This window comes from Chaetodon trifascialis, chromosome 8, assembly GCF_039877785.1.
Source record: "Chaetodon trifascialis isolate fChaTrf1 chromosome 8, fChaTrf1.hap1, whole genome shotgun sequence".
Lineage (NCBI taxonomy): Eukaryota > Metazoa > Chordata > Actinopteri > Chaetodontiformes > Chaetodontidae > Chaetodon > Chaetodon trifascialis.
In genome coordinates, this window is record NC_092063.1 from 21,055,084 (window position 1) to 21,078,211 (window position 23,128).

Consider the following 23,128-nt stretch of genomic DNA (forward strand, 5'->3'; position numbering starts at 1 on the left):
GCAAAGGAACACACATCCACTCTGCTGAAAACCTGCAATATTTTATTTGATCACCAGCTAAACTGGATTTTGTTTGGAGTTGACAAGGTGGATCACAGAATAAATTTTACCCTGCCCGGAAAGTGTGTATGCCACAGTGGGATGAGGAGAACACTGAACTGCTCTTTTTCCAGTAGCATTACATAAACCTCAGAAAATCATGTTCAAAATAAACCATCTGATTCTGCTTTGACTGAGCTCTAGTGGTTGCAACAAGTGGCTTGATGGACAGAGCGCGTTTGGTTTTCATTAGATTGTCTCGACGCTGACCCCCTGCCCCATCTACAGTAATATGAAACCAGTCCTCTGGCAGGCGCACTGTGCGGAAGAGAGCCGAGCAGAGCCGATGCAGTCTGCACTGCTTTCATTGCTCGGTCCGCAGGCAGGACTGCGCTGCCGCACACAGCTCCAGAAGCTACCCAAGCCCCTTGTATCACATTACCGAAACGTGCAATGGCCAAGAAGTGGTGTGCGCGGGCATAGATGGTAAACCCATGTAGTCTTCGCTGAGGGATTATTTGTTTGTTTGTTTGTTTTTCCTGGAGGTGTGATATCGCAGCCATGGTGTGCTGTCAGACTCCCAGAAGTTTACGCAGGGGCGACTGGGGCTTCGCTCCTCTGGCGGCTGCTGCGCTGCTCAGTCTTCTGTTCGCAGGGATGCAACAAACCTCAGCGTTTCCCTCCTGGAGGTTAGAGGTATGCTCTGACCACTTTATGACATGTAGGAGCTGTCAGTGCAATTCTGCAAGTCCAACATATTGTCTGGTTTGCAGTTATTGAGTTGTATAAGTAAGTTGTTGCCTTAAGCGCTTCAAAAAGGCACAACACCAAACTTCATACATAATTCAGTGATTGAACCTTTACACTACTTTTCTACGAATCTATATACAAGCAATGTTATGGCTAGAAGTGATTTTTACTTAGCAAATACCACTTTTCAATTCGGCATATACAGTATTGTATTTGACGCGGCAGCACTTATTTGAAACAGTAATTTTTGTAAGTAAATGGTTCAGTTCCTACTTACTGTCATCCAGGTTTACATTACATTAAAATGAATCGACACTTGGTGGGTCCTTTATACCCCGAATTCACCACAAGAACATCAAGATTAATAACCTGCCTCATCGTGTGTTTTACAAGCTGTTCACACTTAAGAGTCGGTACCATAAAATTGAATTCTAACCTTTTTCAAATAAAGCATGGTTTTCAGCAGAGAACGACTGGTATGAGGGTCCAAGTAGCCTGAGTATCTTTCTCATTATTTTCACTGTAATTATGCAGAAGTTCCCAGCTCTGACAGACTTTTAATAGGGAGTCACTGTCCATGCAAATTCAATCATTTCTCCGGTTTCTTAAAACGTATCATTAGTTGGACATCATCAGATGAAATCACTCAGTTATAGCGTACCCATGGCAATATGCATTAGATTCAATTAATGCTCGGTTAAGGTGGAGAAGTCAGAGGAGTGCAGTAATGAGGTTAGGCCATGGAATGGATCCCTGTACAGTCATCTCCAGTGAATTGGATAAATGTGTTCCCCCACACAACTTCTATCACTGCCACCCACCCACTGTGATACAGAGCCTGAGGGATAGCTCTATGTCATTTCCTTTGCCACACACTCTCATTATGTGTCAATCATGGAGACTGCTGTTGAGGATTACATAACTGAGGCTACCAATGAATGACAGCATGAGCAGAAGACCCGTTGGAGTATAAATGTGTCAGTTAGTGACTAAAGTTAGGTCACAATGCCGTCAAACAGCCTTTTCTATGTGTTTCATGTGCACTGAAGATAATGCAGTATTTGTATGATTCAAAATTGAGATGTCGCAAAATATGCAAAACAAAATACACAAAGTATTTCTACATTTCTCTATCATATTAACACTTTTTTCAATCAATGATGACTATCTATGACTATATTCAAAATGTTTTGCCTGATTCTCATCCTCAGTTTGTCAAGTAAAGATGGATGCTGACAGTGTGTGTTTTGAATTATGTGCAGAAAATAGCCAGTGTTGAATCTTTTGAAACTAAGGATGAAAATCATAATCCCTGTTTTAGCAGTCTACGAGACTGAGTTTAAACTCTTCCAGACTCTCAGACTGGGATCTTCTGGGATTTGTCCTCAGATGTTTTGCCCTCCGAGTCAGTGCTCACCACTGGCTTCAAGGTTTAGTCTAGAGCGCTGGTTTCGGCCGTCACGGTTTATGGTTCATCTTTATTTGTGCCAGAGTGTGCGGCTAGATTTGCAGTAACTATAACATGACACGACAGGGAAAGAACCACGCTGGCCTTACTACATTAAACACCTCATAAATCACTGAATGCAAGGCTGCAGTGTGTCAGCTCAGGTCAGGAATGCAACTGTTGTATAAAACAATGACCGGTGCATATAATGCAATACAGAAACATTATATTTAACATCAGAGCAAGAGACGTCATCAAGTTCATTCAAGACAGACTGCCCGCCTCTGTTTCACTATTTTGGTAAGGAAATGAAGGAAGTGCTGGATCTATTTGTCTTGACTGGGTGAAGCAGAAACAGGAACTAGAGGATAGGGTGTAGAATACAAAGTGAAGGGAGTGGCTTTGATATTTGCTCTCCACCTTCAGTATTTTTCCCTAGTAAGAGAATGATGGGAGATGGGTTCTAGAGTGATTTTCCTTGCTAAGCCTATATTTGAATCATGTTTGTGTGTCTTGGAGATGTCAAATAATCAAATTCACACCAAAAAAGCAAAGATTTAATAAAAAATCAGCTCAAATGGGAATAACAGTGCAAACTCAGCTGTTGCGCCCAGTTGTTCACGGCACGGGTGATGGTGGTAGTTGTGTGAAGACGGAAAAAATGGCTGGAAAAAAAAAAAGCTTGATACAGAAGTTTAAACCCTGCCTGCTTTCACAACATCGTACACCTGGCTGCAGAGGCGTGATAGCTGCGTAAACTGGACATGCTTGTCCGATTTTCTGTTTTGGTAAGTTGTAAAACTTGACAGACGCAGCCCCCGCAGCCCCTCTGTTCAAAAAAGGTGGAGAAGATGCTTTTGGATGAGTTGTCAGGCACTTTGTGAAGCATACTGAAACCCATAGCCTCCTCTTGGCTGCATCCCACTGCTTCACGATCTCTCTCTGAGGACTCTGCCTTTCACCTGTCTTTGTAGTCTCCACGCAATGAGTCGTACAAATGGAGAACGGCGCACGTTTGGACAGTCTCCTGGAAGGTATTTGTTGTGCTGTGCATGGTTGTACCAACAAAAGGTAACACAAATAGCAGTGAAAATGCTGAAAATAAGAGAGCTTGAGAGAGAAGTTTGAATTTTGACAGAAGACACTCTCACACCTCCACACCTGTTGGATTGTCTGCTTCGGAAGAACTTCAGATTCCAAAAGGACGTTTCCAGCGCTGTTAGACAGTCTGACAAGAACTTGGTTTGTAGCACATTGAGGCCTTCACGCTCGTCACCGCAACCTGCATGTTGTTGGCAGGCTCGCTTCATCCTCGCACATCTGACTCCTGATGTACGATATATGTACTTGTCAGTCTCCAAGCACATAGTTAAGGTTAAGACAGGTAAAGTGGCTCTTCTTTGTAAAGAAATGAGGATTCATGATTCATGGACAGCTGCTTGTAGCTTCAGCAGTTTTTCCATTTCAATGTATGTCTCCTTAAATCTTCCTTAAATTATCAGTTAGGACAGGAGGCCTTTCTGCTCTCAAGCACAGAATGGACTTCTTGGGTCAGAAGCACGGCCCAAGTGACTTCAAGTGTTGGAAAGTGGATTTATTACTGAAGCACATCTCCATAAAAAGTTATAGATTTTATCAACTGGTGCGATCACTAAATATCGCAGCCAAAGCAAACCACAACTTAACTTCAGTAACAGAATATTTATGAAAGCACTAAAATGCAAAGCGCCCATAGACAGCCTTTCAAAGCTGTAAAAATAGCACAGAATCCAGGTGTGATCACTTGGAGTGGCTGTTGCGCATCCCCAAAGAGACATCAGACACAGGCTATCTGTGAAAAGGATCATGCTTTATGTTTGGAAAGCACTTTTACTGCTGACCACTTCCTGTTTCCATGAGATGGAATGCCCTTGCATGAAAATCGAATGCGTAACATTCAGATGCAAGACACCGCAAGTAACAGCAGTGAGTGCATTTGTAGCTGTAAAGACAACAAGTGGAGATAAATGCCTGCAGCTTCACAAGCTAGACTCTTTCCAGGGGCCTTTAATATGCATCTCTTTTGGAAGCCCAATCCATGCTGATCGTCTTTAGATTAGAATCTGATAGTAGCTTCAGATAGTTCAAGGTTCAGCTCCTAACTTCACTTCAGGTCGAGGTGATTAATTAAAGGTTTTTCTTTGTCCAAGGAAGAAGCTTACACCACTGTGTTGCTCATCGGGATGCGCAAAGAGGCCCGGACACACGTGCTGCACCTCTCCAGGAACAAGCGCTACACTCTCACCCCGGAGCAGCTCAAATGGGACAAGTTCAAGCTAACATACAAGTATTCATTTGCAGTTCTACCTGTAGTCAACATAGCAGCACAGGACAGTCGTAGAAATGGGAGAAGGAAAACAAATCCTTTGACAAAACACCAGAGAGAGTTCGACTGATGTTGCTTTTGGCAGGAAAACACAAGCACAGGTATTTTTCAGTTGAAGTAGGCCAAGTTGAAGATCTTGAAATCAGACTGTTGTTGGTGTGGGTTAGCTGCACCTTGATGGAATCATTTACTCCAACTTGCAAAGCCTGCCAGTATCTTGTCATCTCATGTCTGTCAAGATGTCCACTGAAGGTTGTCGGACCAATAAAAGTGCTCTGCACTGCTTGCATTTGTCAGAGAGGAAAATAAAGTAGTATACGGTGGACCTTTGCAACCACACTGCAGTTGCTTGGCTACAACAAATTTGGATTGTGCTGTATTAACTGTTTGGAGAAGATCCAGTGAGACTTTAAGCTCTAAAAAAAAAAAAAAACAATCCCATAAAGTCCTTCATAACACTGGATTGAACTAAAGAGGTTCAGTCAGTGGCTTTTGTTGATCCAACAAACCTTAAGTGGACAGAAAGCAGATAATGATCCAAATTTCAGTTGTTACTCAATTAGGAAAATTATATCTTCATCTCTACCAACTGATCAATATCTAAGTCTTATAAAAAAAAAAAAGTACCCAAATCAGTCTAACTGTAGCCCAGATATGAAAGCACATCCTGTCTCAGTAATGGAGTTGTACTTGCAGTGCGTGTGGGAATTCTGGTCTGTTTGAACAGTAGCCATTGTGTTTTGGCAGATTCCTCCTCTGTAGAGGAATGTGTGTAGAAACCAGTATTAACTACTGTACATAATGCTGTTGTGTCTGAGCAGGTTGCTCTCCTACCCTACAAACTTGATAAATGCCAGCGACACGCGTCGTGGCATTGCCAAGGCTTTTGGCATGTGGAGCGACGTCTCGCCGTTCAGCTTCAGAGAGGTGCCAGCTGACCAAGAAGCAGACATTAAGATCGGTGGGTACTCTGCTCTATCAATCCCCAACAGATGTTCCTTGGCTCCGGGCTCCAGACTTCTGCTCCGTCGTTACCGTTTTTCTCTCTGTGCTGTCATCACTGAAATGTGCTTGCCTCCAAACTCATTAAATCACGTTACCGCAACTATATTACCAAGCTTATATTCAGCATGATTCATAATTCTAAATGAAAAAAATACATGCTTAACAACTTCCATACATGTCAGGCCATGGTGAAGCAGTCTAAATTATACTTTATCTGTCCCTCTGGGTGCAAACTCCAGGGTCCTGCATAAATTCCCAGTTGACAGTGAGAGGAATGATTGTCATCCTGCAGAGTGAAGGCTGAAGAAAAAGCTCTGTCTTTTGTAATTCATCATCCCCTGCTGTAGTCTACACGGTGCAGAAATAATGGAGTGAGGGTTTCCCTCCTCGCCTCTGAGGTATGTGTCTTTCTCTTTTGGCAGGTTTCTACCCCGTCAACCACACGGACTGTCTGCAGTCGTACTTGCACCATTGTTTCGACGGCATCACAGGAGAATTGGCTCATGCATTCTTCCCGCCAACTGGCGAAATCCACTTTGACGACCATGAATACTGGATTCTGGGAAACATGCGCTTTAGCTGGAAGAAAGGCATGTGTCTTTATCATGTTTGTTAAAACTACTAATATTTAACCCATAACATAATGGATGCAGCAGACGCTGAACTGGACAGCTTGTAGGGTGCACAGCAACCGAAAGAGAAAATAATCAACAGTTTCTGCGTTGCAGGGGTTTGGCTGACGGATCTTGTCCATGTGGCGACTCATGAAATTGGCCACGTCCTGGGACTCATGCACTCCATGGACCCAAAAGCTATAATGCACCTGAATGCAACTCTGACAGGGCGGAAGCTAATCACACAGGATGAGGTGTGGGGTTTGCACCGTCTCTACGGTACATTCACAATCCTTCTGTTCATTACTCTCGTACCAGCGCACAAACGGAGTGGTCTAAATCCACAGTCAGTCTGACAGTCATCCAGGACAGGGGGTGTGTAGAAGTAGCAAATAAATAAATTGACTTATTTGGTCTTGAAGATATTTTGCAATTCACCCAAAAGATGAACCGCTGAAGCTTCTTGAATAAATGGAAAACATCCTCAAGTAAACGGAAAGTCCAGTATGAGTTGTCTGTCATAGTGGAGGACAACTGACAGCTGATTTTGTGGTCTGATCCTGATAATCAAAGAATGACGTCGAGATGCACTTGTTAAGAAGCAGTAGTGCAAAACCTATGACCCGTTTTTGGTCACAGTCTACCAGAACGTAGACCACAGTGTTTGTCTGCCACTGAAAGCCAACGTGGCATTAATGAATATTGTATAAACTACTCATGAGTCATCATTAGTGTGTATTATGGTGAGTCATTTTCATTGGACCGAAAAGCAGATCAGGGATCCAAATTCTTTTGCTGCTGACTGAGAGCTGTTGTCTGATCCTTCTCCTCCTCCTACTCACTCCTCTTCCCCCTCTCCTCCAGGATGTTTGGACCGGTTATTTATCTGCCCGGCCTGGGCTCGGAAAGGTTATTGCGACAGCAAGCGCAAGCTGATGCAGAAGCACTGCCCCTCCAGCTGTGATTTCTGTTCCGGTAAGATGCAGCAGCAGAAAGCAGCAGCAGTCTGGGAGGGAAAAAAAGGTTTTCTCTCAATTGAGCTGCGGAAGGAGCCGCTGTGAACCGTTTGCCAATGGAGCAACGGGAGCCAACAGGTCCAGCCATGCAGGGCTGCGATGGGGGTTTTCAGGAATAGGATTTGAAGGGAGATTACACTTGCCAGTGGAGGAGTTTGTGTTTAGATCTGGAGAACACCAGAGTCCCCAGGGAGGCAGTGTGTGTTTTAGCCCAGAACACTGACAGAACAGAGCAGGTACCTGAGGACTGTTGGCTTCTCTACACCGAATACTGATAACACATCAGCAATCTGACAGCCTAAGCCTCTTTAGGCTTATTTTGGGACGCACTGGTGCTGAGGTCTCCTGTTGCACAACAGGAAATGGCTCCTCTTAACCATCACAGCCCATAGATTGTTGCGGCTTTCTGAGATTTTTGTCAGCAACAAGGGACAGTGTGGAGAGAGGCAAGAGGATACGATTCCTGGCTCGCAGTAATCTGTTCCTCATTGTTGATTGGGAGACGTTGTACGGCTGTGGAAAATTCCTGAGTGACTCCAAACCGCTGGAATTTCAGACTGTGGCTTGAGGGTTAGAGACACACAAGGTCAATTTGGATTTTTGCGGCATTAACGAGAGCGACTGCGTTTTAAGCAGACTTTGAGTTGATCACAAGGCGGCCTGTTGTGTTTGTCAGAAGCCAGATGGGAGATGTTATGTTGATAAGACGCCGGCAGGTCAGGGGTTGTGAAAAGCAAATTAAGAGTGAGACATGATGAGGTTTATATGAAAACCTCTGACACTAATCAGTGTTTCTGCGAGGTGTTTGTGAGGGAAAGACTATGAAATACACTGACGCATAGGATTATCTCTTTTTTTTTAGCAGACTGCTGTCAGATTATTGTTGTATGATGAGGATCACTGTAAGATTATTAAAGATGCGTCTTTGCACGTCTTATTTTGGAGCATCAGTTTAAGCATCTCCCCTCCTCAATCCTCTTCAGAATTCCCTTTCCCCACTGTGGCTCCCACCCCGGCACCCCCGAGGACCAAACACAAGCTAGTTGTCGAGGGCAAGAAGCTGACTTTTCGCTGCGGGAAAAAAATAGCATCAAAGAAAGGCAAAGTATAGTGAGTATCTCCCACTTCACGGCAGCGATGAGTATGAGTATGATTTCGCTGAGCGCCGTCTAATGTCTGACTTTGGTTTCAGCTGGTACAAAGACGGGGAGCTGCTGGAGTTCTCTCACCCAAACTACATCTCCTTGAAAGATGACCACATCACCATAGTGGCCAACGCCATCAACGAAGGCACATACACCTGCATTGTGAAGAAAAAAGACAAAGTTCTCACAAATTACTCGTGGAGAGTCCGCGTGCGCTTCTGAAGGCCGCGCCGGCGCCAGCTCCTCTGCACACTGAACAGGACGCATTCACAAACACGGTCACAAGGAGACCTCACTCACTCGGGCACATATTTTTTTAATACTGTCTTTCCTGTATCTTCCACATACAATGTCTCTTGTTGATTGTCGTTGTGTTAAGGCGTTTTAATATGTGCAAATAATAAATGTTCCGTGACAAGTACAATTCTAGTGAAAATACTACCTGACTGTGAAAGCTGTTCATGACAGATGTTGCGGTTTACATTTTATTTGGTGATGAAAGATCCTTGCAGCCCCCATCGGCCGTTTGGGATGAAGTCTACTCTGGATTCATCAGGTCTGGAGTTCTTCAAAGCTCTTATTGCTAAGGCAGTAAAGGGGTCCACGGCCACTCAAGGGTTCTTTGGGTGTCCCCAGCAAAATGGAAACTAATTAAGAGATAACTGTGATATTAGCCAAGTTGGAGAATGTATAAGAGTATCTGCTCATATACAGTGAGCACAGAATCTTCCACTATAGCTCCCTGGGGATAAGCGACATCCAAAAAATATCCATGTCCCTGACGAGTCTCTTTTGAAGGGCCTGAATAAGTTACAGAAGCTTTTGCTTAGATGCATGCCATTTGAATAATTTACGCACCGGCCAAACTAAGCTCTCAAAGCCAGAATAAGCAATGTTGTCTACAGCCTTTGGAACTATTTGGACCTTAAACCGCATATGGAACACCTCAGACGTCTAGCTTACTTTACTAGCCTCGCAGTGAAGCCAGCAGTCTGCCTCCAGAGACCAAGCCGTCAGTTCCACTAGCAGTTCGCCGTCCAAGCTTATTCAACACATCAGGTGTAATAATCTGCAGAAGGGCTCCGGTGGGGGCAGGGGATAGATAAAACTGATTAATGAACATTTCCATTTAGTGCTGGCTCTGGACGTCCAAAGCCAGGGGGAGTTTTCAGCGCCCGTTCCAGCGAAAGCAGCGAGCGGTATTTCAGGGAATGAAATTGTACTGTTAATTTTTCTTCGGCTCAAAATCAAAGAATTTATTGGTTTAATTCTGAAGTCACAGAGCCATTTCAAAACAAAGGCAGAGTGAAATCTGGGCCTCTTTTCCCCCGAAAGAACAAAGTACGGAGACAAAGTGTGCAGTGCAAAGAATGACATCATTTTTGGACAGCGATTACCAAGTTGGGCTCAAGGCTGGATTTTTTTTTTTTTTTTTTAGTCTCGACTTCCCTTTTTTTTGTGGTCCTCTGGCAGCATGCGGTTGTGTTTGCATAGCTTGCACATAGTTTATAAATATAGGGAAAGCGGCAGACAAAATACAGTCTCAAACTTTATTTCTAGGAAAATCATCGTCCCTCCGTCATCGAGTGACCTGACAGTCCGAAGTAAATTTCTAACATAAGGCTGGACTGAAAACACAGCCAGCGCTGCATCATTATACAGTAGCTCAGGCAGCCAGGAAATACCAACCATTTATAAAATCTGGTCCTCTCTCATGAAGTATAAAAGGGAAAATAAAACAAAAGTCAAACATGAGAGCTAAACTTCTAACAGATGTATGGTTATGTCTCCTCTTTAAGAGCTAAAATGGACATATGAAAATATAGAGATGAAGAGAAGAAATTCTGGAAATTCAACATGTTTGAGCCACAAGTCATGCTGTGAGACAGTCCTGACTACTTGGTAATAGTTGAAATGATCAGATATTGATCAGGTTGATGGTTGTAAACCGGTGACACTGTCCAGTTCCAAAAGAACAACCAGTCCCAGAACTCTTTGCTCCCTCTTTCTCAGTCAGACGGCCAGGTGTCCTGCAGGTTTTGGCCTCAGAATTTGAGGCTAAATCCCGGACCAACTGCAGATGCTCCCTGGTTGCTGGTCGTCAGGTGAAAGCCTGTGTCCTTCAGGTCGTCGTCACCCTGGAGAGATAACAGAAACAAAGTTAACTTATGGTTTAGGAGCAGATTCATCATCCTTTTGAGGTGATCCAGTTTCATTTCTTACATATTTATACCAGATCAGACTGACAGTTCTCACACAAGGATGCCTGAACATGTTAATAATATTATTAAATTATTATTTTCTTGGGTTTCAGAGAGTTCTACTGTCCCAAGGTCTGTTTCCCAGCTTTTAACTACCAATGACTGTGGGATGAAACTGTCTAATTTGTTGGTAAGACAGTAAATACACAAGCATTCACTGAAAAATATCAATATCAGCCGTAAGCTTCTGGGTGGGTATGACCACTGCTGAAAACATTATGGACTAAAAGGCGCTCATCATGGAAAACACAAGGAGGAAATACCCGGACACAAAGCAGAGGCCTGTAGGTCTGTAATCTATTTAACACAGACAGTATTCAGAAAGCCTGGTAGCTGTATGTAATGGAGAAAGTGGAGCCTAATGTCCTTACCAGGTGACTGTAGCCCAGGCCTCCCTCGGGCGGACGAGGACTGGTGCCTCTCTTCACCCTCTGCTGCTCACTCTTGGCTGGCCAGGTGGGGAACATGGAAGGGTCGATGGGCAACGGCGTCTCGCGGAAGTACTCGTGCTTGAGCCCCTCATCTGATAAGATCCTCTTACTGGGGCAGTAGGTGAGGAATCTGGAAAACAGTCAATGATTGAGTTCATTTGAATAAAGATGCAGCACAGCTGAACAGGAATGTGAAAGCCTCTGTGTGTAGAGCACTGCTTCAAAAATGTACAACTTCACTTTGAGAGAGGCAAGAGGCAACCTGGTTCCAGTCCCTTGAGTGGCTGCTCTCATCTTCAGTTTTTTCAGAAATTGAAATAGGTCTGGTGTAGTGCTCACTGACAGCCATTTCCCCAGGTGGAAAACCAATCAGGGCTGTGTAGGAGGGATTAACCATGGAAGTGTCATCTTTCTGTGCCAGAGCCAGAAAAATAGTGACAAGAAAATGGCCCAAAAAAGACACAAGCAGGACTGAGACTAACACAGCTGTACAAGTTACAGCAAGTTAGCCGGCTAACCTGAGCACAAACTGCGTCGGTGTCGACTGAAATGGTTCTGTCTGATGTGCGTCTACTGTGAAGTGTACATCTGAAGGCTGCGAATGAACCATTTTAATGTAATTGTGTATGATGTAAATATTGGCAGATGTGTTATGTGTACAAATCAACACTAAGAGGAATCCAGGCCTAGTGGTGTCAACTTTAATATCAGCTGTATTAAAGCTTGGGTAGGTGTTGTCTTTTAGAGCATTTTTAATTAAATTTGTTGAAATTCTGACAAGAATCAATCCATCAAATGCAACAAAACCCATGCTCTCGTTGCACATGACCGGAGTCTTCACAAGGCTCAGCAGATATCCTGCTAAAGCTATAGCAAGCTAGTCACACAAGAAAGGCAGATAAAGCGCAGCCATTCCACAATGCTAACATGCTAGCTTGCCAGATGTGAGTACTAACAATAGCTTTGCTTGTTATTTACATTCATTATCATAATGTTACGTGTTTTCTTACATGTGAATGTACAAAGCCCTGAATGAGTGAACCATGCAGCGGTGACAGACTCGTTCAGCAGCTCAGCCAGTGACACAAAGCACACACCCACAGCAGAGAGCAGTAGCTGCCAGGCCGGGCAGCCGGTTGAGACCGAACAACTGACGGCTATTTTGCTTGTGTTTATATGACTGAAGCATTTAACTGAGTTGTTTATTATGTATTTATTAAAAGAACCCGCTCATCACTTCTCCTCTCCACAAATCTCTCTCAAATAGTCAGACGGTGCGCGTTCATGTGTTTTCATGTGTTTTGGGTGGGTGGTTTTGGAGGGAGGCCTGAAGGGAGGGGATGAGATTTTTAGGTCGGATACTTCCAAAATCTAGCTTACTCTTGCTGGTTTCTCCAAAGTCAGCAACCCCAGCGAACTAAAGTACATGAAAACAGGCAATCTGCACACAAGATGCAGCTCTAACATGAGGGGCCAGTGGGTTTGTGCACAGAGTCCTAATTGTATATGACAGGCTCAACATAGCATAATGGGGAGCTGCTCAATTGTGATAATTGGCTTTCTAACCGTGTCTGATTGGAATCTTCCACGCATGAGCACAGTCACTGTGGTAAATGATTAACACCAGACCGAAAAGACTTCATCAAACAAATCGTCTCATTTTTATATGGAAGGAATCCCTGAGAGGGGCTGCTGACTGATACCAGTTTTATGACATGTGGGGCCAATACTATCACTGAAAGGGACAATCCCGCATTTGTGTCCAAATCATTGTTTTCTTGTGGAATTCAAACAATGTGCACTCTCCTTGCACCTGTGAAGTTCCTCCTCCTCTTTCTGGAGAACAAAGAGTCCTGCTGGTTTTCATCCGACATGTTTATACGATGGACACAAACAAATTTCTTCATAGGATAGAAAACCAGCAGTATTCTGGGTCTTGAGGCACAGCACTGAAATCAAAATTTGTATCTGGCTAACCCTATTATTGCACAGAAATGGACTGCGCGTTGAAGGCCCACTTCAGGTTGGATACCAAAGGCTCTTATGTTCAGACCCTCTCCTGCACAAGAGGGTGTGATATTCCAAACAGCTCTGTGATGTCTGCCTGCCAAACTGTACCTCTAAGCTTCTCCTAAAGCCTTTTTCAAACAGCACTTCTCTACGTGTTGACCTCCTGCAGTCTGAATCCGTCCCTGGGTAAACGCCTCATGAGTCTTTTGACAGCTGGAAGGTTTCAGCTGCGCTGGACAGGCGCCAAGCTTCCACTGAGCCGTGATCCCTACGGCAGCACAGTGGACATGCTGTTACCATCCTCTGCAGATGTGAGGTAGCTGAGCGGCATGGTTTTGTCATTTACAGGTGTAGGCAAAAAGGCTCCGTGGGTGGCTAAAGATCTGAGGGGAGACCTGAAAAGCTCATTTCTGCGCTTTGCAGCTGCTAAACAATGCTGATCTTGGGAATGTGCGAGAAAGAATTCTGAACGCATCGCTCTCTGTGTGAAAATGTTTTTCCGTATTAAATGTGTTTTCTAAAACATTTTCCTGTAGTGTGGAGCATCACCATGGTGAGTGCGTGTGTGTGTGTGTGCGCGTGCGTGTGTGCATGTGTGTGTGTGAGAAACGGAACAAGGAGATGGAACGGGACTGCTGCTGAGGCATGTTGATGAATTACCAGTCCGCTACCGTTGTCATGTTTTAAGTCGGCTTGCCAGAAATGCACTGACTGAATAAAAAGAGCTGGAAAGAGTAACAGAATTTGACAGGGGAGCAACGCGTTCATCCAAGTAAGGCAATTTCCACTGGAGGACTCATGCTTATTGTTGCTGATATTAGTAGCTGATATGTGCCTTTCATTGATATTGGTCCATGCTCTATCAATAACAGATGGAAGACAATACAATGTCTGTGTAGATTTTTTGGAGGACTGATTCAATATTTTCAACCTTTTCACAAAACTTGTCAAACTATGTCAAGTAACAACAACGGCACTAAAGCAGACTCCAAAAGGCTGGTGATTTGTCCTCTTGTCCAGAAGACCGTTATCCACACACAGACAGAAAACAGCCTGGCTGAGGTGTAATGTTTTGTGGAATGAGACCGCCTTCAAGAATCTTACTTGTTCATGAGGTCAAAGCCTTGGTCTGAGAGCAGGGCTCCAAAGCGCTTTCGCAGGTTGTTGTAGGGATACTCTGAGAAAGTCATCTTCTTCACAGCGGGCAGCTCGCTGTAGCCCGGCCAAATCTTCTCGCTGGGTGACCCCAGATCCTACAGACAACACACACACACACACACACACACACACACACACACACACACACACACACACACACACACACACACACACACACACACACACACACACACACACACACACACACACACACACACACACACACACACACACACGAATGAGCAGACGGCATATTGTTAGCCCAAGGAGAGATGGAGATGAGATCTGGCAACAGTATTCATCATCCACAGACATACATAAACCAATCCTACGAAGATAACTTTATGTGCTCAAGTGCCCTAAGTACTTTAATATTTCATTGGTAAAGACTGTGGGACCATTTGGGAGTCCACACAGCTGTATATCTAGTATGAAAACTGGAGTTTAATTTCACTGCTATTCTTCAATAAAACAGGTCTAATCCACCAGATTTTGGACATATTCTGGTCAGGGGATCGAATTTAAATATTGCAAGAGGAATGATACAAACAGCCACAGTGTGCTGAAAAGGGCTGCAGGAGACAGGCTCTGACTGAATTGTGACTAGCACACCACCAACACGTCATCAAGGTAAACCTCTTTACCTTGATGTGCTGTGCAGTGAAAATAGTGCCAGCACAGCTCGGCTGCTTGCAGCCGTTCATAGCACCACTACCTCTGCTACTATGGAAAATCCCTATATGGTGAGCTTCTCAGTTTCATAATAACTTCAGGAGCTGGGAAACATCTCCCAACAACTCCACCCTGTGGTGCACTGCAGAACTCCATGCTGAGCCACTCTGACAGTCGACACAGTCAGTAGATTTACAGGCTGTAAACACAAGAGCTTTACCCTTTATGGTGAGGATTTACTTCATGTTATGAGGACATTGAAGGCACTTACCTTGAAAACCTTGTTAATTTGGTCAATTTCAGATTTTCCAGGGAAAAGAGGTTTCTGGGTGAGGAGCTCGCCAAATATGCAGCCCACTGACCACATGTCCACAGCTGTGGAGTACTCCTGCGGAGAGAAGAACAAACACCGTGGCAGCCCGCAGAAACATAAAGTAGACAGTCTGCCTGGCACGTTTCTACGTTGAAGTCTGTCTCGTGTGTGAAAGTGGATGTGTTCTGATGGGTTGCTGGACTTCTGCCGCCCGGCTGTGTCAGCCACATACTGTAAAACTCAAACAGCATTTCAGCGGTATTTGGTATCTTATAAACCAAATCCCATGCAGATGTCGTCTTTTTGTTTTTTAGAAATATGTCTTTGGGTAAACCGATCAAATAAGATGATGCAACTTCCTCTCTGAAAAATACATCATATATATCTGTAGGTTCAGCTATTGCTCAGATATATTTCATCTGGTTGCTGTGAACTGTCGAAGCAGTGTGAACCAGCATTCTCACCTTGGCTCCAAGCAGCAGCTCTGGTGATCGGTACCACAGGGTCACCACTACAGGGGTGTAGGGCTTCAGGGGGGAACCGTACTCTCGGGCCAAACCAAAGTCGCCAATCTAGAGTAAGAGACAGTTGGCTGACATGAGCACCATTAAACTCCATTTTGGGTAAATGAAAAATACCTCAGCTTTAGTATGATTCCTGCAAAGTTGTTTAATTCATGATCCTCTGACCTTTCATTGGAGATCAAATGACTTGACATATACTCTGGTTCTGAAAAATCACGAGACGCAGTGTGATTCATATTTTCTATTGTCAGCTTGCATAAAATTCAACTGACAAACGTCAGGAAAAACCTGGTTTATTTACACATGGACTCTGTCTGCTGTTCATTTAGCCAGAAATTCACGCTCTGATTGACTTTTAGTAATCATGTGTTGTTTGTTCAACTGTGCTGTATGGCTGCTAGCTTGGGAGAAAGTCGGGAATCATCAAAAGATGGATGAAAGGAAACGCTTTTCCACATTCTGCACTCTACCAAACTATAGACAGATTTCTAAAAAGCAAACAACTTTTATTTATTTTAGGCTTGACGTAATATTTAAATCATAATTCCAGGGCTGCAACTGGTGGAAGACACAGTATTGTCCATTTTCTTTCTTTTCACACCAAAGGTAAAACATACAGCAAGGGTAAAACCTACACTATTATCTTAATAGACATAATTCTATCAAATTATGGAGGAATACAGCACTTAATTGCTGTGAGTTGTCCTCACGGACCCCAGGAACGATAGATGCATTATCGCCTTCAGTCCTTGCATACCTTGAGGATACCCTTGTGGCTGAGCAGCAGGTTGGACGTCTTCAGATCACGATGGAGGATCCAGTTATCGTGAAGATGCCGGACACCTCGAAGCAGCTGAATCATCAGAGTCTTTACTTCACCTGAAGGAGAATAAAGCTGCTGTGAGGCGAAGGAGAGACATTTAATGCTAAACCAATAAACAAGCTCATCGTAAAGCTTAAGTCAGATTTGAATAAAGACAGACCACCCGTTTTATCCCTTTCAGTTTTTCACAGAAATGGAACAGAGCTCAACAGCGTCTCACGTTACCTGGCAGGAAAGGCTGCTTCATGGTTTCCATCAGACTCTTCAGGTCATGTTCTACATAGTTCATCACAATGTAGATCTTGTCCATATTACTTCCAACGACTATTTCCTAGAGCAGGAGACAAAGCGAGGGTCACATTTAACCAGAACACCTGCGGACACACGTTAGCTCATCAAAGCAATAAGTTATGCTCAAGTCCTCTCACCCTCACTGTGACGATGTTTGGGTGCTGAGCTTTCAGGATCGTGTTGATTTCTCTTAAAGAGGTGATGGGGAAGCCCTCCTTCTCCTTCTCCATCTTCAACCTTTTCAGGGCCACAATTTCATCTGCAAGCATGACACCGTATCCATTATTGGATTGAACAGTGAGTGAACACATCCATGAAAGCAAAAGTAAATGCTGTTTACTACGTGTTTGTTTTCATACCTGTTTTTTTGTCTTTGGCTCTGTACACCACACCGTAGGTTCCCTCCTCTATTCTGTTCAAACAATGGAATTCCTCGACACTGCGACAACCCTGAAAAACGACACACCATTTAAATGAACATATGGCTAACTTGCATTAGATGTTTACACATAGCTTGATGAACATGCGAGTCATGTTGGAACAGACCTGAAGAGCAGGCAGATATTTGGGCAGCTCCTTCTTCAGCTCCACAGGTGAAATCGGGGGGGAGTCCGGGATGTAGTTCTCTTCAGGGGTTGGAGAACGAGAATGAGTTTGAGAGTGAGGCGTGGCATCATCCTCTCCTCCTTCATCCTCCTCCTCCTCATCCTCTTCCTCCATGTCCTCACCGCTCTCCTCAGAATCATGATCAAAGCGGGATTCTGGCACTGTGAAGCGACAAGTGAAGCCACTTTAGCATTGGCAAGAGCATTTGAGCTATGAGCTACTTTAAATATGGAGGTCAAAACTCCAGCAACACTTGTGGTATAAAGATGACCTTTACTGTGAGACCAACACTTTTTGTCTTGTGGCCTTCATCAGGGTCATGTTTGTATTTGGAAATGGGATGGTCACTCTTCAGACAAATACATTAGACTGTTGTGATTGGTTAGGAAAAACTGAATCTCAGACAAGGTCAGACTGAAGACGGAAACACAGTGTAATGACTAAGGTCTCCAATTTTTGATACTGTTAAACTGCCTCCAAATGTTCCTGTGGTATACTTTGTTACCAGCTGAGTAGAAAACATACTGGAGTATGGGAGCTGCCAATCACTGCTATACTGTTTCCTACCACAAGGTGTCAACAGTGTGCTTCAACTGTGATGTTCCATCTTATGTTAAATTACTGTTTTTAATATGTTTTCATGTTAAATATACAGCCTATAGCATCCACTAGGCTTATCGAATAATAATAAAATAACAATAAAATAACAAGAACGGCAGTATCAAAAATGGCCATAAGTGTGTCCTATATAACACACACAACGTATATCACAACGTTTGGTGATGTTAGTTTAGAAAACAAACGTTTAACTCTAAACACAAATACTTAAAATTTAGTCAAACTACCAGGCGTCTGAACCACGAGAATAACTTTCATCTCAAACTAGAGTTGAGATGACTACCTCAACTACCATCACATGTGTTCACCGACCTGCAGGTATGTGATTTCCATTTTCCTTCTCCTCTTCAAAGTCATCATCTGACTGCTCGTCCTCACTCACGTCCTCTGAAAGAGACGAAGCCGCTGTGTTAAAAACCCACCATACTCCATAGCTGGACCTGACACGGTGGCAGTGTGTCACAGATTTACCTGCACTCTGCTCAGACTGTCCTGAGCCTGAGACTGACTCCTCCTCCCCTTCCTCTTCTTCACCCTCACTCTGGCTGCTAGACTCCTCTTCATCGTCGTCATCCTCCTCTTCATCAGAGCCTGATCCTGAAGCTGGACAAAGTGGATAACACATTTTTTTAAAATAGCCTGTAGCTGTTCTAGTGGTGATGTACAGTAAAAAGCATGTCGTACAATGACGATGTCTGCTGGCTGCTGAACATGTAGTTTATATCATCCATTACCTATGGAGGATTCTGCTGTGCTGGTTTTCCTTTCGCTGTCACTGATGTCCTGGAGGTCTGCAAGCAGGTCTTTGCCCTCTGGCTTCTCCTCCTTCAATGCTGCAGACAAAATGACAATACCTTATGATCTTGGGGACACTGAATCATTGCACAGGATACAGCTAAGCATAAACATAATAAAAACAAATGGGAGATTTTTTTTGAGGCTGTGAAATATTGGTACACTCACTTGCACTTTTACGTGGTTCGCTGTGTTCAGATCTGTCCCGGGGAATGCGTGTGGGACTTCGGCTGCGGTGACTTTGTTTTGGCTTGTCATCGTACTCATCGGGTAGCATCCGGTGGTGAGAAGGGACTGTAGACAGAAAAGTCTTATTAATCACTGCGGCAGATTTAGCACCACAGTTCACAGGGATTAAAAAGCAAGACTTATGATTGGCAAGCGGACAGAAACTACGGATGCTTTAATATGATTTTCTTTCTTTGTGAGAGTGAGATGAGAAGGTCTGGAATCAGAATGTTACACCTAGCTTAGCATTAAGACTAAAGGCAGAGGGAAACAGCTGGCATGGCTCTATCTAGAGTGAAAAGATATGCCTGTCCTGTCCAGCAGGCGTTTTGGGTTCATTCACTGACCTTCTCGTCGAGCACCTCGCTCTTTGCGGCGCTCCTCATCCCTCCTCTCTCGATCCTTCAACTCTCGTTGCTCTTTCTGCTGTTCACGCAACTTTCTGTCCCGTTCACGCTGGCGTTCGAGCTGTTCCAGCCGGTCCCTGTGGTCCAAAAAAAACCCAGGAGAATCCAATCGAGGTCTGTCCAGACAACCAAAAGGCCAATCTTGTCATTGCTCGGTTATGTTTAGTGTGGGTTGTTAAAGCTTACTCAGACATATAGTTTATACAGCAGGACTGTTCTGCTATCTTCACAGATGCATTCAGTGATTAACAATTGCTATAACAATCATACACAGGTTTGTTGTTGAGCTTCCACTTGAGTCTGAATTGTTTGCATGGGCTTGACATCATTTGCTTATAAGAAAAACACACCTATACCTTGCCATGTGGATTTGGTTGAGAAAAGTCAGCAGGACATGAACTATGGTCATTTTTAACATCTGATGTTTTGTCTAACTTCAGATGCTTTGAGTAGGACACTAGATGCAGAAGTACAAATGTTCCAGTCCATGCTGGACGTTCCTCAGTGCAAAATAAGGCATGAATGATGAGTCACCCTATCTATGGGTTACTCCACAGGTGCACCTACACAATAATCTAGGGCTTGACTGAACATACATGAAGATAGCTCAACCTTTGCAAATCACAAAAATCACTTTATGAGGCTTTAACATCCTGGCAAGAAAAGAATTTAGGGGACACACTGAAAACTTCTGACAACAAAAGAGATGTTTGAATTAAAAAACATGCACACAGATCAAACATGAGTGGTAATAAAAATAATAAGTACTTATACATATGCATATATACTTAAACATGTGGTGCTTTTCCAGGGTCAGTGCTCACCTCTCTCTCCGTGAATGAGCTCTGGCCTGTTCCCTTCGTTTCTGCCTCTCCCAGTCTCGCCGGGCTTTGTCTTCTTCCCACTGTCGCTTCCTGCGATCGCTCTCTCGTTCTTTTTCTTTGTCTTTGGGTCGTGCATGTTTTCCTGCTGTGGGAGCAAAAAACTTGAGTTGAAGCAGATCTGAAAACTAGAAAGACCACCTCACAGCTGTATGCTTCAAATGCTTCAAATCTGGATGTTGGTGCAAAGAAGCCACAAATTGTAAAACATGGATGTTTCACAAACATCTTGAACCCGGCAGCAAAGATGATCTAAACAATCTCCAGTTTCAAAATGGACACCCAAGATTAGTGTCACTAATTCAGTATCTGACCAAAAGTAAAATATAATCACGATCTGCCCTTCTGCTCCTGAGTTATGGTGTTGAACAATGACCAGAAAACTGTTTCTGTAGATTATTATGATGTCACAATGAAGATGATCCTTGACCTTTTGGATATAAAATGTCATCACTTCATTATTTTACTCTACGAGACATTTGTTTGAAATTGACGAAATTAGCATTTAAATTCTTGAATTATGGCCAAAAACGTGTTTTGTGGGGTCACAGTGACCTTTGAGCACCAAATTCTAATTATTCGACAACACAGAGGCATAAAAAAGCTGTTCCAAATGTGTTGTATTCAGCTGTAAAACACATGTTTGAGTTAGTGTAATTAAGCAGCACTCAGTCACCTCCTTCAGCAGAATGGCTACGATGACGTCTCTTATCCTTTCTCTTCTCCTCCTTTCTGTGGTGAGATTTGTCTTTTCTGGCTATTTGCTGTGGAGGCTTGATTGCAAGTGATTCGTCTTCCTCTCCCCTGCGTAAATGTAAAGAAAACATTATGAGACACTGAGCGAGACAGCAACTGTGTTGCATGTCCTTTTTAAATTATGACATACATACTTTGAAGTTGAACTATTTCGTGCTCACGTACTTCCAACCGTGAAAGTACACGCTCCAGTCAACTTAAACATATGCACTCATGTCTTGTTTCCTATAATTCCACATACCTGTCCTCTGTGGAGTCATCCCGTGTGTACGGGGAATTACGAATTGTTATTTCCATCCTTTGATCCCGTAGTTCTCCTTCCTCCGGAGTGTCTCGTTTGGCTTCGCGATCATCCGCCTGTGGAACAAGGCCCTGGGTGAACTGTGCAAGACAGGAAGGGCAGAACATAAGGTTAGAGCTACAGAAATTAAAATGTCTTCAGTTGAGGAATATGACAGTAACATGAATGTTGCTACAGCTATTAAACCTCTTCAATTTTAACTGATATTTTGCATGGGATGGAATTTAGAAACCGTATCAATATGTATAAGTCATATGGGTCTTGAATTGAATTTGAGATACTTCACATTTTTCTGGCGCTTGGGATCTGTTCTCTCTTCTAGTTCTCTTCTGCGTTTCTTCTCAAGTAGGATTTCGTCAAGAGTTTTTACTTTCCAGGTCTCCTTTTCGTCCCCCATCAGCAGCCGCTCTCCACCGCCTGCTTCAAATCACACACACACACACATACACACACACACACACACACACACACACACACACACACACACACACACACACACACAAACAAACAAGCGTTCAAAACATGAAATTTCAGTTCAGCTTCTTCTGAATCATAAAGAGGTCGGCTGGCACAGAACAAAATGAACCGATACAGTTAAAACAGATCCATGACGGAGAAGACCCTGCCTCTTATTGGTCACCGTTTCGTCCATTTGTCTTTAATTTTACTTTAATTTATATTGTCAAAATAAGACCTCTGGTAAATTTTATTATCAGAATCTTACAGTTCATTCCGCCTTCCGCCGAAATTACTTACTTATTAATTACTACCGTCAAATACAGTAAATATCAAGATTTATAGGCCGTGTTATAAAGCATTTGCAAAGGGTTTAAAACGGCTGCAAGAGAATGACATAAAACCTTTAAATAAAATCTGGCTTTCACTCGCCGTTCAGCACAGACCCAGGCCAGCACGCAGCAATGAATTCATAAAACTTCAACTCTAAAAACTGATAATAAGCTTTTTATTCCAGCGCTGCCCCACCCAAATGTGTTGTGCAGGCCAATTGCAAACACTCATTGCAAACGTGGCCAGTCATGTTTATGACAAATGTACAAGCACATACGAATCATAGAAGATTTAAGAGTCAACTTCTTACACTTAGAGTGAAGTCTGGCATGAGGCTTCCCATTATCTGCGTTCACCTCAAGTCTGCGGAGCATCACAACGCTTAAGTAACGTTAGCTAATATGGCCGGTCGGGGGACAACAACCCGCTAATGTTGTTCTTGCTCTTGAATAAACAAACGTTTCAATAGTAAGGTGGCAGCATATGCCCACACATTAAGCAAAATGGTAGACGAGTTCATTAATTCCCACGTTTAACATGATATGTTGTTGGTCTTGCGGTTCGCGCAAACACATTAGCCAGCTAACGCTAGCTAGCTAAAACTAGCATGTGCGAATGTTGCCAAACAACGTCTGCAGCTAACTACATGGTTCTGAAAGGAACGGATATTATAGCTAGTAGGACAATAAACTGGACAACCAATAACTGTGACCGTTTTTACAGTTAAAAGCGTAGGTACAGTAAATGATTAAATTAATCAGCGGACGAGTAAAATGGTCACACCAACCTGAAATATGCGCAGCAGCGGTATTATGGCACACCGGAAGTCTCAACATACTAGTAACGTTTATGAAACGTCCGGTGTGAAACAATGACTCTCTCC

The 23,128-nt window shown here is 43.5% G+C and overlaps 2 protein-coding genes across 6 annotated transcripts; one reads left to right on the forward strand and one right to left on the reverse strand.

Annotated features, from left to right (window-relative positions):
• The first annotated feature begins 460 nt into the window (after positions 1-460).
• mmp23ba (matrix metallopeptidase 23ba) lies at positions 461-8,793 on the forward strand. The gene is made up of 8 exons (XM_070969026.1): positions 461-735; positions 4,426-4,562; positions 5,423-5,562; positions 6,029-6,196; positions 6,335-6,499; positions 7,085-7,195; positions 8,220-8,346; positions 8,429-8,793. Exons 1-8 carry the CDS (start codon positions 601-603, stop codon positions 8,601-8,603), a joined length of 1,158 nt encoding a protein of 385 aa, XP_070825127.1. The 5' UTR covers positions 461-600; the 3' UTR covers positions 8,604-8,793.
• A 1,124-nt stretch (positions 8,794-9,917) lies between these two features.
• On the reverse strand, positions 9,918-23,075 carry cdk11b (cyclin dependent kinase 11B). Of its 5 annotated transcripts, none has more exons than XM_070968168.1 (20): positions 23,033-23,075; positions 21,743-21,876; positions 21,397-21,536; positions 21,076-21,203; positions 20,343-20,487; positions 19,459-19,595; positions 19,052-19,177; positions 18,823-18,921; positions 18,560-18,691; positions 18,401-18,475; positions 17,411-17,631; positions 17,224-17,314; positions 17,002-17,123; positions 16,799-16,904; positions 16,508-16,629; positions 15,691-15,798; positions 15,185-15,301; positions 14,188-14,336; positions 11,014-11,203; positions 9,918-10,519 (listed from the first exon to the last, which is right to left on the reverse strand). In XM_070968168.1, exons 2-20 carry the CDS (start codon positions 21,851-21,853, stop codon positions 10,427-10,429), a joined length of 2,412 nt encoding a protein of 803 aa, XP_070824269.1. In that variant the 5' UTR covers positions 21,854-21,876; positions 23,033-23,075; the 3' UTR covers positions 9,918-10,426. The 5 variants fall into 5 exon arrangements, with proteins under 5 accessions (XP_070824269.1, XP_070824264.1, XP_070824265.1 ...); XM_070968163.1 differs by having other exon boundaries at positions 19,459-19,634; XM_070968164.1 differs by having other exon boundaries at positions 19,459-19,634; positions 21,743-21,873; positions 23,033-23,070.
• Positions 23,076-23,128: the final 53 nt, after the last annotated feature.